Source organism: Fringilla coelebs (genome assembly GCF_963513975.1).
Source record: "Fringilla coelebs genome assembly, chromosome: 29".
NCBI lineage: Eukaryota > Metazoa > Chordata > Aves > Passeriformes > Fringillidae > Fringilla > Fringilla coelebs.
Genome location: NC_140055.1, coordinates 1714703 through 1731143, shown reverse-complemented (window position 1 = coordinate 1731143; position 16441 = coordinate 1714703). Strand labels below are relative to the sequence as shown.

At 65.8% G+C, this 16441-nt stretch overlaps 2 protein-coding genes across 5 annotated transcripts; both read right to left on the bottom strand.

Moving 5' to 3' along the window:
* Nucleotides 1–667: 667 nt before the first annotated feature.
* Nucleotides 668–9362, bottom strand: RORC (RAR related orphan receptor C; the record flags this gene model as incomplete). Its single annotated transcript, XM_084222961.1, has 16 exons — nucleotides 668–829; nucleotides 1044–1153; nucleotides 1736–1846; nucleotides 1919–2026; nucleotides 2812–2944; nucleotides 3032–3153; nucleotides 3472–3517; nucleotides 3851–3903; nucleotides 4590–4731; nucleotides 5012–5097; nucleotides 6027–6081; nucleotides 6286–6534; nucleotides 6617–6624; nucleotides 6741–6877; nucleotides 7677–7791; nucleotides 9356–9362. 16 exons carry the CDS (start codon nucleotides 9360–9362, stop codon nucleotides 668–670), a joined length of 1644 nt encoding a protein of 547 aa, XP_084079087.1.
* An 811-nt stretch (nucleotides 9363–10173) lies between these two features.
* On the bottom strand, nucleotides 10174–16044 carry LOC311163887 (acyl-coenzyme A thioesterase THEM4-like). Of its 4 annotated transcripts, XM_084223045.1 has the most exons (7): nucleotides 16024–16044; nucleotides 15663–15785; nucleotides 15207–15544; nucleotides 13401–13581; nucleotides 12081–12191; nucleotides 11149–11273; nucleotides 10174–10412 (listed from the first exon to the last, which is right to left on the bottom strand). In XM_084223045.1, the coding sequence occupies exons 3-7, from the start codon at nucleotides 15412–15414 to the stop codon at nucleotides 10354–10356; spliced, it is 684 nt and encodes a 227-aa protein (XP_084079171.1). In that variant the 5' UTR covers nucleotides 15415–15544; nucleotides 15663–15785; nucleotides 16024–16044; the 3' UTR covers nucleotides 10174–10353. The 4 variants fall into 4 exon arrangements, with proteins under 4 accessions (XP_084079171.1, XP_084079174.1, XP_084079172.1 ...); XM_084223048.1 differs by lacking the exon at nucleotides 12081–12191; XM_084223046.1 differs by lacking the exon at nucleotides 16024–16044 and having other exon boundaries at nucleotides 15663–15842.
* Between the last annotated feature and the right edge of the window lie 397 nt (nucleotides 16045–16441).

The window sequence follows — 16441 nt, the reverse complement described above, 5'->3', positions numbered from 1 at the left end:
CAATCCCCGCGAGACCTCCCACATGCTGGGGGGAAAAATAACGGGAATAAAACAGCCAATCAGCGGCGAGTACCGGAGAGGTGAGCCAATCAGAAAGCTAAAAAATCAGAATGCCCGCCTTCCGATTTGAGTGACAGGCACGGGAGCCTATAGCCGCTCGGTCGGTGCGCTGCGCGGGGCGGGGCTCTAACGCCGCTCCCGGTGTCCCCGCGTGTCCCCCGTGACGGAGCCCACGGACACGCGGTCCCCAAAACGCCTTTATTCCAATTAAACACCGCCACGGCCGCTCCTCACCGAGCCCCGGCACCGCGGGGGGACCGCGGGACAGCCTGTGGGTGACGGGGACCGTGGGAACCCACGGGGGACAGGGACCGTGGGCACCCACGGCGACCGAGCACCCACGGGGGACAGAACCCCGCCAGGTGCCGGGTCCCCTCCAGGTGCCGCATTCCCGGCAGGTGCCTGGGTGGGAGCATCCCCAGGTGCAGGGGCGGTCCCGGTGATCCCGGGAGTCCCGATGATCCCGGTGATCCCGGGGTCCCGGTGATCCCGGCGGTCCTGGAGGTCCCGGAGGTCCTGGAGGTCCCGGTGATCCAGGAGGTCCCGATGTCGCGCTCAGCAGGGTCACGGATGGTCTCGGATGTCCCCGCGGTCCCCCGGGTGGCGCTCAGCGGGTCCCCGCGGGGCCATCGGCGGGGTCGGGGGCGAAGAGCTCCCGGTAGAGCGGGGGGAAGGCGGCCGAGACCCCCGCGGGGTGCAGGCGGCGGAAAGCCTGAACCTGCTCCAGGTGCTGCGAGCACAGAGCGCGGAGCCGGCCCGGGGCGGGCAGCTGCGGGGACACGGCGGGGACACGGCGGGGACACACGTGACACCCCGACCCAGTGTCACCCCCAATGTCCCCAAACCCCCAGCCTGCCCTCCCCATGCCCAAAGATCCCCAGGGACCCCCTCTGCCCCCCGTGTCCCCTCCCCGATGTCCCCCCGTGTCCCCTCCCCGGTGTCCCCTCCCCGGTGTCCCCTCCCCGGTGTCCCGGTGTCCCCACCCGTGCCAGGAGCCCCTCGCGGCGGGTCCGGCGCAGCAGGAGCCGGAAGGCGACATCGAGCTGTCCCTGGAGCCGCGCCACCCGCGGGCGGTCCTGCAGCCACGGCCGGCCTGGGGACACCGCGGGGACACGGACAGGGCGTGGGGACAGGGACAGGGGCGTGGGGACAGGGACAGGGCGTGGGGACACGGACAGGGGCGTGGGGACAGGGACAGGGCGTGGGGACACGGACAGGGGCGTGGGGACAGCGGGATGAGGACCGGGACAGAATGTGGGGACACGGACAGGGCGTGGGAACAGGGACAGGAGTGTGGGAACAGCAGGATGGGGACAGGGACAGGGTGTGGGGACATTACGGGTTGTGGGGACACTGTGGGGGACACTGTGGGGGACACCCTGGAGGCACCCTAGGGACAGTGTGGGGGACACCCTGGGGACATCTTAGGAACACCCTGGGAACACCTTGGGGACATCCCGGGGACACCTTAGGGACACCTTGGGGACACCCTGGGGACACCTTAGGGACACCCTGGGGACACCCCACCGCCCACCCCGCTTAGGGACAAACCCCGCGGGTTTGAGGAGCGCGTGGGGAGGGACACGGGGACACGGAGACACGGAGCGGGACAGGGGGTGGGGATGCTGGGGGGACACTTGGGGACACTTGGGGACACTTGGGGACAGTGGCTGACCGGCGTTGAGCAGCAGCAGCGCGCTGAGCAGCGCCAGCTCGCTCTCGGAGCAGCGCAGCGCGCTCAGCCCCCGCGCGAAGTCAAACACGGACGCGACGAGCTCGGGACACCCTGGGGACAGCCCGGTGTCACCGCTGTCCCCGAGCGTCCCCGAGGTGTCCCCAACCCGTGTCGCCGCCCTACCGAGCGAGCGGAAGAGCTCGGGCCCCGCCAGTTTGCCCTCGAACAGGACCGTGCCGGTGGCGGCGTCGAAGGCGCGGCACATCCGGAGCAGGACAACCTCCATGGCACCTGTCACCCGCGGCAGGCGACAGCGCTGCTGGCACCGGCGACACCGCCACCGCCACCACGGGGGGCGGCGGGGACCCCGCGGTGGTGGCGCCGGGCGGTGTCACCTCGGCAGGGAGGGTGGAGGGGACTTTGGGGACCGTCACCTCCCGGTGGGACACACGGGATTGTCACCTCGGCAGGGAGGGTGGAAGGGACTTTGGGGACTGTCACCTCCCGGTGGAACACACGGGATTGTCACCTCGGCAGGGAGGGAGGAAGGGACGCTGGGGACTGTCACCTCCCCGTGGGACACACGGGATTGTCACCTCGGCAGGGAGGGTGGAGGGGACAGGGGCTGGGGACAATGGAGTGGGGTAGCCCTGGGGGTGGTGACAGTGAGATGGGATGGCCCTGGGGCTGGGGACAAGGGGACAGAGTGTCCCTAGGGCTGGGGACAGTGTCACAAGGGGACAGGGTGGCCCTGGGGGTGGGGACAATGGGGTCATGGTGGCCCTGGGGGTGGGGACAATGGGGTCATGGTGGCCCTGGGGATGGGGACAAGGGCACAGGGTGGCCCTGGGGGTGGGGACAATGGGGTCATGGTGGCCCTGGGGCTGGTGACAATGGCGTGGGGTGTCCCCGGGGCTGAGGACAGTGAGATGGGGTGGCCCTGGGGATGGGGACAAGGGCACAGGGTGGCCCTGGGGGTGGGGACAATGGGGCCGGGGCGTCCCTGTGAGTGCGCACCAGGGGCCGGGGTGGCCCTGGGGTGGTGACAGTGACACGGGGACACGGTGGCCGCGTACCCGCCTTGAGCAGGACGATCTGGTCGTGCTGGCTGAGCTGCAGGAAGCCGCGCAGCCGCTTGGCGAACTCCACCACGCGCTCGATGGCCTCGGTGACACGGCGGGCACAGCGCTGCCACATCTCCGCCATGGGCTGCGGGAGCGGCTGTCACCCCCGCGCCACCGCTGGGGACAGCAGTGTCACCCCTGGGGACAGCCGCGTCCCCTGCCCGGCCCGCACCTGGCTCTGGTAGGCGCGGATCTCCTCGGGGCTGAAGGTGACCCAGCGGTGGCCCTGGAGGTCCTCGGCACGGGGGTGGCATGTGGCACGGTGTGACAGCAGGACACTCTGTGTCAGCAGCTCTGAGGGGACAGGGGGACACGGTGTGACAGCAGGACACTCTGTGTCAGCAGCTCTGAGGGGACAGGGGGACACGGTGTGACAGCAGGACACTGAGTCAGCACCTCTGAGGGGACATGCAGGGCTTGGGGACAGCCGTGGGGACAGGGAGGGTGGCCCGATGTGTGGTCTTGGTGGGTAAAGAGTCACCAGCGTGGTGGCATCCACGGGTGACAGAGCGGGTGCCACCACCATGGAGCACCCATCCCGAGGTGCCACCACCCCGGCCCGAACAGGTGACACTGCCAGCCCCGCAGGTGACAGTCGCCGGTGCCACTCACCGATCTCCAGGCCCGCGGGTGACTCCGGGACGCCGCCGGTACCGGGCTGCGGGATCGGCCCTGTTGTCCCCGCTGTCCCCGCCCTGTCCCCGTCCTGTCCCCGCTTTGTCACCTCCTCCGCGGGCCACGCCCTGCTGGGACAGCCCGCGGGGACAGCGGGGGACAGCGGGGGACAGCGCCCCGCCGGGGGGGGCTGCGGTGGCCCCGGGGCCGCCCCTTCCCGCTCCCGCTTCTCCCATTTTTCCCATTTTTCCCGGTTTTCCCGCGTTCCCGCCTGTTCCAGCTGTTCCCGGGTTTGTTCCCGGTTTTCCCGGGTTTGTTCCCGGTTTTCCCGGTTGTTTTCCCGGTTTTTTTCCCGCTTTTCCAGCTGTTCCTGCACCTCGGCCTGCAGCCGGTCCCGCTGCTTCTTGGACATGCGGCCGAACTTGACGGCTGCGGGGACAGAGGGGACAGCGGGTGACAGTGACACCGAGCGGCCCGGCCCTTCCCCAGGGACACCGAGGGCTGTCCCCAGGGCGGCGACAAGCGGCGCAGGGACAGGGGGCGGGTGTCCCCAGGTGGCACAGATCGATGTCCCCAGGGGGTCCAGCTGTCCCCAGGGGCACAGCGGGTCCAGATGTCCCCAGGGACAGTCCCTAATGTCCCCAGGGGTCCAGCTGTCCCCAAGGGTCACAGATCGATGTCCCCAGGGGGTCCAGCTGTCCCCAGGGGCACAGATCGATGTCCCCAGGGTCATAGATCGATGTCCCCAGGGGTCCAGCTGTCCCCAAGGGCACAGATCGATGTCCCCAGGGGCACAGGGCAGTGTCCCCAGGGGGTACAGGTGTCCCCAGGGGCACAGATCGATGTTCCCAAGGGGTACAGGGCGATGTCCCCAGGGGGTTCAGCTGTCCCCAGGGTCACAGATCGATGTCCCCAGGGGGTCCAGCTGTCCCCAGGGTGTACAGGGCGATGTCCCCAGGGGGTCCAGCTGTCCCCAGGGGCACAGGGCAGTGTCCCCAGGAGGTACAGCTGTCCCCAGGGTCACAGATCGGTGTCCCCAGGGACAGTCCCCGGTGTCCCCGGGCTGGGTGGCGGCTGTCCCCGCGGTGTCCCCGCGGTGTCGCCGTGTCACTCACCGTCGCGGGACATGCCGAGGCGCAGGCACTTCTGCAGGCGGCAGTGCTGGCAGCGCGTGCGGGTGGCGCGGTCGATGTCGCAGCGCTGCCCGCGGTGACACGCCAGGCTCGGCCCGCGCCGCTCGCTGCGCCGGAAGAAGCCCTGGGGTGGCACCGTGTCACACGTGTCACCAGTGTCACCCGTGTCACACCACGGCACCCTGTCCCCCTGTCCCAATGTCACCCCCTTGTCCCCATATTCCTCCATGTCCCCAAGTCCCCCCCACATCCCGCTTGTCCCCCCTTGTCCCTTTGTCTCCCACATCCTCATGTCCCCTTGTTCCCAATGTCCCCATGTCCCCCGTTATCCTCCACATGTCCTCATGTCCTTCCATGTCCCCGTGTCCCCTGTCCCCCCCGTGTCCCCGTGTCCCCAGTGTCACCTTGCAGCCCTCGCAGGTGATGACCCCGTAGTGGACCCCGGAGGATTTGTCCCCGCAGATCTTGCAGGGAATCACCTCGATGTGGGCTGGGGGGACACGGGGACATTGGCACGGGGACACTGGCACAGGGACACCTGGCACGGGGACACCTGGCATGGGGACACCAGCACGGGGACAGTGGCACGGGGACAGTGGCACGGGGACACCGGCACAGGGACAATGGCACAGGGTCCCTGTCACCAGGCTCCCGTGGGACCTGCAGTGCCACCGTGTCCTCCTGTGGTTCAGGTGTCACCCGTGGGCTCCTGTGTCACCTTTGGGCCCGAGCGTCCCCCGTGTCCTCACGTGTCACCCACAGCTTCGCGTGTCACCGCACGGCCCCGTGTGGCCGCTGCCACCCCCGTGTCCCCTCCGTGCTGATGTCACCCCACGCGGCTTCCTGTGTCCCCTGTGCCACCCACGGTGTCACTGACACCCGCTGTCCCCTCTGGTGACAGTGTCCCCTTTGCTCACAGCTGTCCCCGGGGGGCTGGGGTGTCCTGAGGCCCCCCAGTGTCCCCAATGTCCCCAGTGGTGTCCCCAGTGGTGTCCCCAGTGGTGTCCCCGGTGTCATCCCCGGTGTCCCCTGTCACCCTGTGCTGGCGCTGCCGGAGCCACAAAGCCACAACTGGGACAGGAAACGCGCGGGGGCCAGGGCGGGACTGGGGAGCTCCCAGTATGGCCCAGTATGGGACTGGGGAGATCCCAGTATGGCCCAGTATGGAACAGGTGAGATCCCAGTATATCCCAGTATGGCCCAGTATGGAACTGGGGAGATCCCAGTACAGAACTGGGGAGCTCCCAGTATGGCCCAGTACAGGACTGGTGAGATCCCAGTATGGCCCAGTACGGGACTGGTGAGATCCCAGTATGGCCCAGTATGGAACTAGGTGTGCCCAGTATGGCCCAGTTTGGCACTGGGGGATCCCAGTTTGGCACTGGGGAGCTCCCAGCACAGCCCCAGCCTGGCACTGACACTCGTGCAGGGCCTTGCACAGGAGCTCCTCCACCTGCACACGCGTGTGACACACCTGGACACGTGTGACAGACACACCTGGACACGTGTGACACACCTGGACACGTGGGACACGCCTGGACACGTGTGACACCCCTGGACACGTGTGACAACCTCAGGCGTGTGACACCCCACTCACATGTGACACCCTGGACACGTGTGTCACCCCAGACGTGTGTGACACCCTGGACACGTGTGACCCCCCGGACACGTGTGTCACCCTGGACACGTGTGTCACCCCGGACACGTGTGTCACCCCCGCTCCCTCCCCCCGCCCCTTTTCCTCCCGCCCCAGTTTTTTCGGGGCTGGCGCCGCCCGCGCATCCGGCCCGGGGGGGGCCCGGGGGGCACCGGGGGGGACCGAGAGGACCGGGGGGCACCGGGGGCACCCCGGCTTTGGGGGCGCTGAGTCAGCCCCGCGCCCCGAATTACTCAGTCCGTGCCGGGAAGCGCCGCGGCGGGGCCGCTCCTGCCGGGAACCGGGGGCACCGGGGGCACCGGGGAACTGGGAGAACTGGGAGAACTGGGGCACCCACAAAACCGGGGGGTACCGGGGAAACTGGGGCAGGCAAAGCGTTTAGGGGAACTGGGGGAACCGGGGGCACCGGGAGGCGTTGAGTCCCCATCACACCGGGGGTTACCGGGGCACCGGGGCACTCCCAAAGCGGCGGGTACCGGGGGCATCGGCGGTTCCGGGGAGAACCGGGGGCACCCGCCGCGTCTGGGGGCACCGGGGGGCACCCACAGCACCGGGGAACCGGCGGTACCGGCGCGCCGGGGACCCCGCAGCACCCGCGGGCACCGGGGGAAATCTGGGGCACCGGGAAACGCCGGGGGCTGCCGGTAAGGCGGGGACCTCGGTGCCACCGGCGCCCGCCAGACCGGGGGAACTGGGGATACTGGGAGCACTGGGATGGGGAACTGGGGGTACTGGGAGCACCGGGATGGGGAACTGGGGGTGCTGGGAGCACTGGGATGGGGAACTGGGGGTACTGGGAGCACTGGGATGGGGAACTGGGGGTACTGGGAGCACTGGGATGGGGAACTGGGGGTACTGGGAGCACTGGGATGGGGAACTGGGGGTACTGGGAGCACTGGGATGGGGAACTGGGGGTACTGGGAGCACTGGGATGGGGAACTGGGGGCGCCCGTGCCCGGTGTCTACTCCCGGCACCGGCAGCACCCGGCGGGAGCGGCAACGGCGCCAGTGCCACCAGTAACGGACTGGGACAGACTGGGACGGACTGGGACAGACCGGGACAGACCGGGACCGAACTGGGACAGACTGGGACAGACCGGGACAGACCGGGAACGAACTGGGACAGACCGGGAACGAACTGGGACAGACTGGGACAGACCGGAACGCCCCGGGCACCGCGACACGGGGGGACAGCGCTGGGGACAGGGACAGGACAGCGGGGACACGGAGGGGACAATGGGGACACGGAGGGGACAACGGGGACACGGAGGACACGGAGGGGACAATGGGGACACGGAGGGGACAATGGGGACACGGAGGGTCCCCAGCACCCCGGGGCGCCCCGCCCCCGTTTCCCGGGGGGGTTGGGGGGGGGTGGCTCGAGGCCACCTGCGCGTCCCCGCCGTTGTCACCGCAGGGTCCCCTCGGGGTCCCCTCCCCCCTCCCCCCGGCGCCGCCGCCACATCAAGGGAGGGACCCGCAGGTGCGCGGGGGGGGACAGGGACACGCGGGGACACGTGTGACAGCCTGCGACACACGGGTGGCACCTGACACATGTGTGTGTGGGGCTGGGACACACGTATGAGAGCGTGACACACGTGTGACAGCCTGTGACACACGTGTGACAGCCTGTGGCACTGTGTGACACCTGACACACGCGTGTGGGGCTGTGACACTTGTGTGACACCTGACACACGCGTGTGGGACCTGTGACACGCCTGTGCACACTGACACACGTGTATCTGCCCTGTGACACACCTGTGACACACCTGTACAGCCCAAAACACGCGTGTGCAGCCTGTGACACTAGTGACACACCCGTGACACACCCGTGACACACCCGTGCAGCCTGTGACACGTGTGTACACCCTGAAACAGGCGTGTGCACGCCGTGACACACGTGTGTGCCCTGACACGGGCATGTCCAGCCCCTGACACACCCGTGCGTCCCCTAACAGGTGTGCACGGGCTGTGACACGCCTGTGACACACTTGGGACACGTGTGTGACCTGTGACACGCCTGTGCACAACAAAACACGCGTGTGCAGCCTGTGACACACCCGTGTACGCCGTGACACATGTGAACAGCCTGTGACACGTGTGTGTGCCCTGTGACACACCTGTACAGCCCATGACACACGTGAACAGCCCGTGACACACCCGTGTGCCCTGTGACACACGTGAACAGCCTGTGACACATCTGTGTGCCCTGTGACACAGCCATACAGCCCGTGACACACCTGTACAGCCTGTGACACACCCGTGTGCCCCGTGACACACCTGTACAGCCCATGACACACATGAACAGCCTGTGACACGCCTGTGCACACTGACACACGTGTATCTGCCCCGTGACACACGTGAACAGTCTGTGACACGTCTGTGCAGCCTGTGACACGTGTGTGTGCCCCGTGACACACCTGTACAGCCCGTGACACGCATATGTGCTCTGTCACACACCCATACAGCCCGTGACACACTCGTGTGCCCTGTGATACACTTGTGCAGCCCGTGACACACATGAACAGCCCGTGACACGTCTGTGCAGCCTGTGACACATGTGAACAGCCCGTGACACACTCGTGTGCCCTGTGACACACCTGCACAGCCTGTGACATGTGTGTGTGCCCTGTGACACAGCCATACAGCCCGTGACACACATGAACAGCCCGTGACACACCCGTGTGCCCTGTGACACATCTGTGCAGCCTGTGACACACGTGAACAGCCCGTGACACACCCGTGTGCCCTCTGACACATGTGAACAGCCCATGACACATGTGAAACAGGCTGACACACCTGCACAGCCCGTGACATGCGTGTGCACCCTGTGACACACCTGTACAGCCCATGACACGTGTGTGTGCTCTGTCACACACCTGCACAGCCCGTCACACGCGTGTGCACCCCGTCACACACCTGCACACCCCCAAACCCCCCCGCGCTCCCCCCCCACACCCGTGTGCGCTCTCCCGCACACCCGCCCCGCCCCGCCCTTGCACACGCGTGTGCAAACACCCCCCCCCACCCCCCCCTTGCACACCCGGGGGTGCCCCCACCCCCCTTGCACGCCCCCCCCCGTGCCCCGCACCTCTCATGGCTCCGGCTCCCTCCAGCCCCGGCCCGGGCGGGGCCCTTTAAGAGACTCGGGGCTCCCCCCTCCCCCACCCCCCCCGGCCCCCCCCAAATTTATTTCCCCGCCCCTCCCCCACCCCCACGATGTCCCCGCCCCTCCCCCCCCCGGCATCCTGCCCCCCCCCTCCAAAAAAAACCAAAAAAACAAAAAAAACGCGGGAAATTTCCGAATTTCCCCGCAGGGAAACTGAGGCACGGAGGTGGCGGGGGGGGATACCCCGAATCCTCCCAAAGTTCCCAATTTTGGGGTGCGGGGACCCCAAATTCCCCAATTTGGGGGTGAAGGGACCCCCCCCACCAATGGGCTCAATATTGGAACGCAGGGACCCCCCCCAAACGCCCCAAAATTCCCCATTTTGGGGGCGCAGGGACCCCAAATTTCCCATTTTTTGGGTACAGGGACCCAAAGTGCCAAATTTTGGGGTGCAGGGACCCCCAACTCCTCCCTGGGCTCAATTTTGGGGTGCGGGGACCCCCCCAAAGTTCCCAGTTTGGGGTGCAGAGACCCCAAATTGCCCAAATTCCCCAAATTTTGGGGGTGCAGGGACCCCTGACTCCACAAAATTCCCAATTTTGGGGTTCAGGGACCCCAAATTCCCCAATTTTGGGGCATCCCCACCCAATCCCCCCTGCCACCGTGTCCCCGGGTCCCCTCTTGGGGACCCCGCGGTGGCAGCGGGGGGGACACAGGGGTCCCACCCCCCTCCCCACCCCCCCCAGGACCCCAAAGTGACACGAGGGACACGAGGGGTGGTGGCAGCAGCTGTGATGGGCACGGGGACAGCCCTGGGGACACTTGGGGACACGGTGGGGGGGGCGTGGGGGACACAGAGGGGACATTTGGGGACACCCAGGGGTGGCTGAAGGAGAGCCCGGGGTGGCACTGGGGGACAGGGAGGGCACCGAGGGTCACACAGGTGGCACGGGAGGTGGCACAGGTGGCACAGGTGACAGTCACCGGCCACTGTCCCCTCCCTGTGGCGTCTTGGGGAGGTCCTGCTGGATGAAGAGCCCTGGGGACAGAGGGGACAACTCAGCTGGGGACCCCCAGTGTCCCCAAGTGTGTCCCCAGCCCCCCAAGACTATCTCTGCTGTCCCCAGATGTGTCCCCAGCCCTGTCCCCGTGTCCCTCACCGGTGGCCCTGGCATGCAGTGTGTCCCCAGGCTGTCCCCAGAGTGTCCCTATGCTGTCCCCCATGTCCCCAGTATCCCCAATGTCCCCAGGCTGTCCCCATGTTCCTGATGTCCCCAGTGTCCCCGATGTCCCCAGGCTGTCCCCATGTCCTTCACTGGTGGCCTTGGCGTGCAGCATTGTCCCCAATGTCCCCAGTGTCCCCATGCAGTCCCCAGCCCCTGGGATGTCCCCATGTCCCCAGGCTGTCCCCATGTCCCCGTGTCCCCAGTGTCCCCATGTCCCTCACCGGTGGCCTTGGTGGGCAGTGTGTCCCCATGTCCCCAGTGTCCCCATGCTGTCCCCAGTGTCCCCAGTGTCCCCATGTCCCCAGTGTCCCCAGGCTGTCCCCAGTGTCTCCATGTCCCCAGGCTGTCCCCAGGCTGTCCCCAGTGTCCCCAGGCTGTCCCCATGTCCCCGTGTCCCTCACCGGTGGCCTTGGCATGCAGTGTGTCCCCAGTGTCCCCATGTCCCCATGCTGTCCCCAGTGTCCCCAGTGTCCCCAGGCTGTCCCCATGTCCCCAGGCTGTCCCCAGGCTGTCCCCAGGCTGTCCCCAGGCTGTCCCCATGTCCCTCACCGGTGGCCTTGGCGTGCAGCGTTGTCCCCTCGGCGTCCCACAGGTCACAGCTCAGGAAGAGCTTCCGGTCCTGGCGCTGCTGCAGGAACGCCTCGAGCAGGAGCACCGAGAGCAGGGGGACAGGCCTGGGGACACAGGGGACACACGGTGACACACAGTGACACACAGTGACACCAGGGCTCCCTGTGCCACCCCTGTCACTGTCACTGCCCCCTGTGCTGCAGGAACGCCTCGAGCAGGAGCACCGAGAGCAGGGGGACAGGCCTGGGGACACAGGGGACACACAGTGACACACAGTGACACCAGGGTCAGCACTGCCCCCTGAGCCACCCCTGTCACTGTCACTGCCCCCTGTGCCACCCCTGTCACTGTCACTGCCCCCCGTGTCACCCCTGTCACTGTCACAGCCCCTGTGTCCCCTCGTGTCCCCCACCCCGCTCACCCCAGTGTCCCCCCGGTCACTGCCGTGTCCCTTTGTGGCCACTCCAGTCACCCCCATGTCCCCCAGTGTCACATCAGCGTCCCCCAAGTCCCCACCCTGTCCCTCCCCTGCTGCCCTGGTCACCCCCATGTCCCCTCCTGTTCTCCTTGGCCACCCCAGTGCCACCCTGTGTCCCCCCTGTGTCCCCTGTCACTCTCATGTCCCCTCGTGTCCCTCTGGGTGTGTGTCCCCTCCCCTGGGGACACTCACACACCCTTGGGGACATTTGAGACACCCTTGGGGACACACCCTGGCCTCCTGGGGACACTCAAACCTTCCTTGGGGACACCCCATGACCCTTGGGGACACTCAAACCCTCCTTGGGGACATTTGAGACACCCTGGGGGACATCCCCTGACCCTTGGGGACATCCCCTGGCCCTTGGGGACACTCAGCCCCCCCTTGGGGACACTCCCTGTCCCTTGGGGACCCTGGGGACAGTGCCACTCACTCCAGGTAGTCGATGCTGAGGTTGGCTGTCACCACCCGCCCGGCCACCGCCAGCGCCAGCGTCCCCAGGCCGGTGTCAATGAGGGCGGCGATGGCACCGCCGTGGGCCAGCCTGGGGACAGGGGGGACAGGGGGGACAGTGGGGACAGTGGGGACATTGGGGTCAGCCTGGGGACAGGGGGCACAGGGGGGACAGCAGGGGGACATTGGGGTCAGCCTGGGGACAGTGGGGACAGTGGAGACACTGGGGACATTGGGGACAGCACAGGGACAGTGGGGACAGCACAGGGACAGCACAGGGACATTGGGGACAGCCTGGGGACAGTGGGGACAGTGGGGACATTGGGGACAGCAGGGGGACATTGGGGTCAGCCTGGGGACATTGGGGACAGCACAGGGACATTGGGGCCAGCCTGGGGACAGTGGGGACATTGGGGACAGCAGGGGGACATTGGGGTCAGCCTGGGGACATTGGGGACAGCACAGGGACATTGGGGTCAGTCTGGGGACATTGGGGTCAGCAGGGACAGCACAGGGACATTGGGGTCAGCCTGGGGACATTGGGGACAGTGGGGACATTGGGGACAGCAGGGGGACATTGGGGACATTGGGGTCAGCACAGGGACAGCAGAGGGACATTGGGGTCAGCCTGGGGACAGTGGGGACATTGGGGACATTGGGGACATTGGGGACAGCACAGGGACAGCAGGGACAGAAGAGGGACATTGGGGGGACATTGGGGGACATTGGGGACAGCTGGGGGACATTGGGGGAATTGGGGTCAGCCTGGGGACAGTGGGGACATTGGGGACAGCAGGGGGACATTTGGGACAGCAGGGGGACATTGGGGACAGCACAGGGACAGCAGGGACAGCAGAGGAACACTGGGGGGACATTGGGGAACATTGGGACATGGGGACAGCACGGGGACATTGGGGACAGCAGGGGGGATGTGAGAGGGACACCAGGGGACATTGGGGACACCCAATGGGGAGACCACTGGCGACATGGGGGTGACAGACAGATGGAAGCAGTGCCACACAGGGGACAGGAGGTGGCAGTAGGTGACAGTGGGTGACAATCAGTGCCACTCACCCCCGGTGTCCCCTCTAGGAAGGGCCCGAGCTGGCACAGGAGGAGGTGACAGTACATGACAGTGGGTGACAGTGGGTGACAGCGGGTGACAGCGGGTGACAATGGGTGACAATGGGTGACAATGGGTGGCAGCGGGTGGCAGCGGGTGAAAATGGGTGACAGTGGGTGGCAGTGGGTGACAATGGGTGACAATGGGTGACAATGGGTGGCAGCGGGTGTCACTCACCCTGGGTGTCCCTCGAGGAAGGGCCCCACCTGGCACAGGCAGCGCAGGTGGCCCTTGGGGACACTCAGGAACATGGCGAACTCGAAGCCGTCCCCGTCACGCTCGATGGCCCTCGTGAACAGCCGCGTGCCCCTGTCCCTGTCCCTGTCCCTGTCACCGTCACCGGGCAGCCCCAGCATCTCTGCGGGGACAGCGAGGTCACCGGGCTGGGGACACCTGGGGACACAGCAGGGGCTGGGGACAGGGGTTTGGGGACACTGGGGACACTGGGGACATGAGTGACACAGTGACAGGTGACAGACATGACAGAAGTCACACAGGTGATACAGGTGACTGGTGACATGGGTGACACAGGTGACAGTGGCAGTGTCACTCACGGGGGCTGTACCATCAGTAGCTCGGCAGCCGTGCCCAGCCCTCAGCCCGGGGTGACACAGTGACACAGTGACAATGACAGTGACACAGTGACACAGGTGACAGTGTCACTCATGGGGGCCGTATCTCCGGTAGCTCGGCAGCCGCGCCCAGCCCTCCTCGCGGGCTCACAGTGACACAGGTGACAATGACACAGTGACAGTGACACAGTGACAGCGACAGTGACACAGTGACAATGACACAGTGACAATGACACGGTGACACAGGTGACAATGACACAGTGACAACGTCACTCACGGGGGCTGTATCTCCGGTAGCTCGGCAGCCGTGCCCACCCCTCCTCGCGGGCCCACAGTGACACAGTGACACAGGTGACAATGACACAGGTGACAATGACACAGTGACAATGACAGGTGACAATGACACTCACGGGGGCTGTACTGTCGGTAGCTGGGCAGCCGTGCCCACCCCTCCTGGCGGGCTCACAGTGACACAGTGACAATGACACAGTGACAGTGACACAGTGACACAGTGACAATGACACAGTGACACAGGTGACAATGGCAGTGTCACTCACGGGGGCTGTACTGTCAGTAGCTGGGCAGCCGTGTCCACCCCTCCTCCCGGGCTCACAGTGACAATGACACCGTGACACAGTGACAATGACACAGGTGACAATGACACAGTGACAATGACACAGGTGACAATGACACAGTGACAATGACACAGGTGACAGTGACAATGACACTCACGGGGGCTGTACTGTCGGTAGCTGGGCAGCCGTGCCCACCCCTCCTGGCGGGCTCACAGTGACACAGTGACACAGGTGACAATGACACAGTGACACAGTGACACAGACACAGTGACACAGTGACACAGGTGACAATGACACAGGTGACAATGACAATGACACAGGTGACAATGTCACTCACGGGGGCTGTACTGTCGGTAGCTGGGCAGCCGTGCCCACCCCTCCTGGCGGGCTCACAGTGACACAGTGACAATGACACAGTGACAGTGACACAGTGACAATGACACAGTGACACAGTGACAATGACAGTGACACAGGTGACAATGACAGGTGGCAGTGTCGGGGGCTGTACTCACGGGGGCTGTACTGTCGGTAGCTGGGCAGCTGTGCCCAGCCCTCCTGGCGGGCTCACAGTGACAGCGACAGTGACAGTCACACAGGTGACATAGTGACAGTGACACAGTGACAGTGACACAGGTGACAATGACAGGTGACACAGTGACACAGGTGACAATGACACTCACGGGGGCTGTACTGTCGGTAGCTGGGCAGCCGCACCCACCCCTCCTGGCGGGCTCACAGTGACACAGTGACACAGAGGACACAGGTGACACAGTGACACAGGTGACAGTGACAGTGACACAATGACAGGTGACAATGACAATGGCAGTGTCACTCACGGGGGCTGTACTGTCGGTAGCTGGGCAGCCGCACCCACCCCTCCCGCTGGGCTCTCCGCAGCTGCTCGCTGTAGTGGCGCCGCATGCGCTCGCTCCAGCCGGGGTTGGGGACAGCCAGGTCCCGCGGGGGACACGGCCGGTGACAGCGGCGCCGCGGGCAGGGGACAGGGGACAGGGCCCGAGCCACCGCCCGGGCGCCGCGCAGCATGGCCGGGATGGCGCTGGATGGCACCGCGATGTCACCACAATGTCACTGCGATGCCACCGCAATATCACTGCGATGTCACCGCAATGTCACCATGGTGTCACCGGTGTCACCGCGATGTCACCAGGGTCACCTGCGGGGATGGGCGGTGACGTCACCAGTGTGCCCCACCGCTCGGTGACAGCACACAGGGGCGATGATGTCACTGCTGGTGTCACACGCAGAGCGTGGCGGCACTGGGGACGTCACACCTGTTTGGTGATGTCACTGGTGATGTCACTTGCGGTCGGTGATGTCACACCTGGTTCCTGGTGACACTGGTGGCGTCACACCGGCCTGTGAGCTCGCTGCTGACGTCACTGCCGTCGCCACACCTGGTCAGTGACGCCAGCCGTGCTGTCACACCCGCCGGTGACGTCACCACCTGTCACACCAGCCCTCGCCCCGCTGCCCGTGACGTCACCCGTCCGCCCCGCCCCCAGCCAATGTCCCCGTGTCCCCCCCGGGTCCCGGCCCCGCTCTGCCCCTCCCTGCCCGGCCCTTCCCCTCTGTCCCCCGTGTCCCCTCCCTGTCCCCTCCCTGTCCCCTCCCTGTCCCCAGCCCTGGCCTGACCCGCGCTCCGGGGCCCCGCCCACGGCCGTGACGTCACGGCGCTTCCGGGTTCCCCGCTTCCGGGGCGGGGCCTGAGGGGCCGGAACGGAGCCGTGTGGAACCCTATAGAGCGATAGATATCCTATAGAGAGATACCCTATAGATACCTTATAGAGAGATAGACACCCTATAGAGAAATAGATACCCTAGAGATACCCTATAGAGCGATACCCTAGAGATACTCTATAGAGAGACACCCTATAGAGAGATAGATACTCTATAGAGAGACACCCTATAGAGCGATAGATATCCTATAGAGCGATAGATACCCTATAGATACCTTATAGAGAGATAGACACCCTATAGAGAAATAGATACCCTAGAGATACCCTATAGAGCAATACCCTATAGAGCCACACCCTATAGAGAGATACCCTAT

What these genes read in the sequence shown, in the direction of transcription:
- LOC311163887 (XM_084223045.1), bottom strand. Translation starts at nt 15,414, where the DNA reads ATGCTGCGCGGCGCCCGGGCGGTGGCTCGGGCCCTGTCCCCTGTCCCC. An exon ending in TTCCTCGAGGGACACCCAGG is followed by an intron (nt 12,192 to 13,400) that starts GTGAGTGACACC and finishes CCCTGTCCCCAG; the next exon opens with GCTGGCCCACGGCGGTGCCA. An exon ending in GCTGCACGCCAAGGCCACCG is followed by an intron (nt 10,413 to 11,148) that starts GTGAGGGACATG and finishes CTCTGTCCCCAG; the next exon opens with GGCTCTTCATCCAGCAGGAC.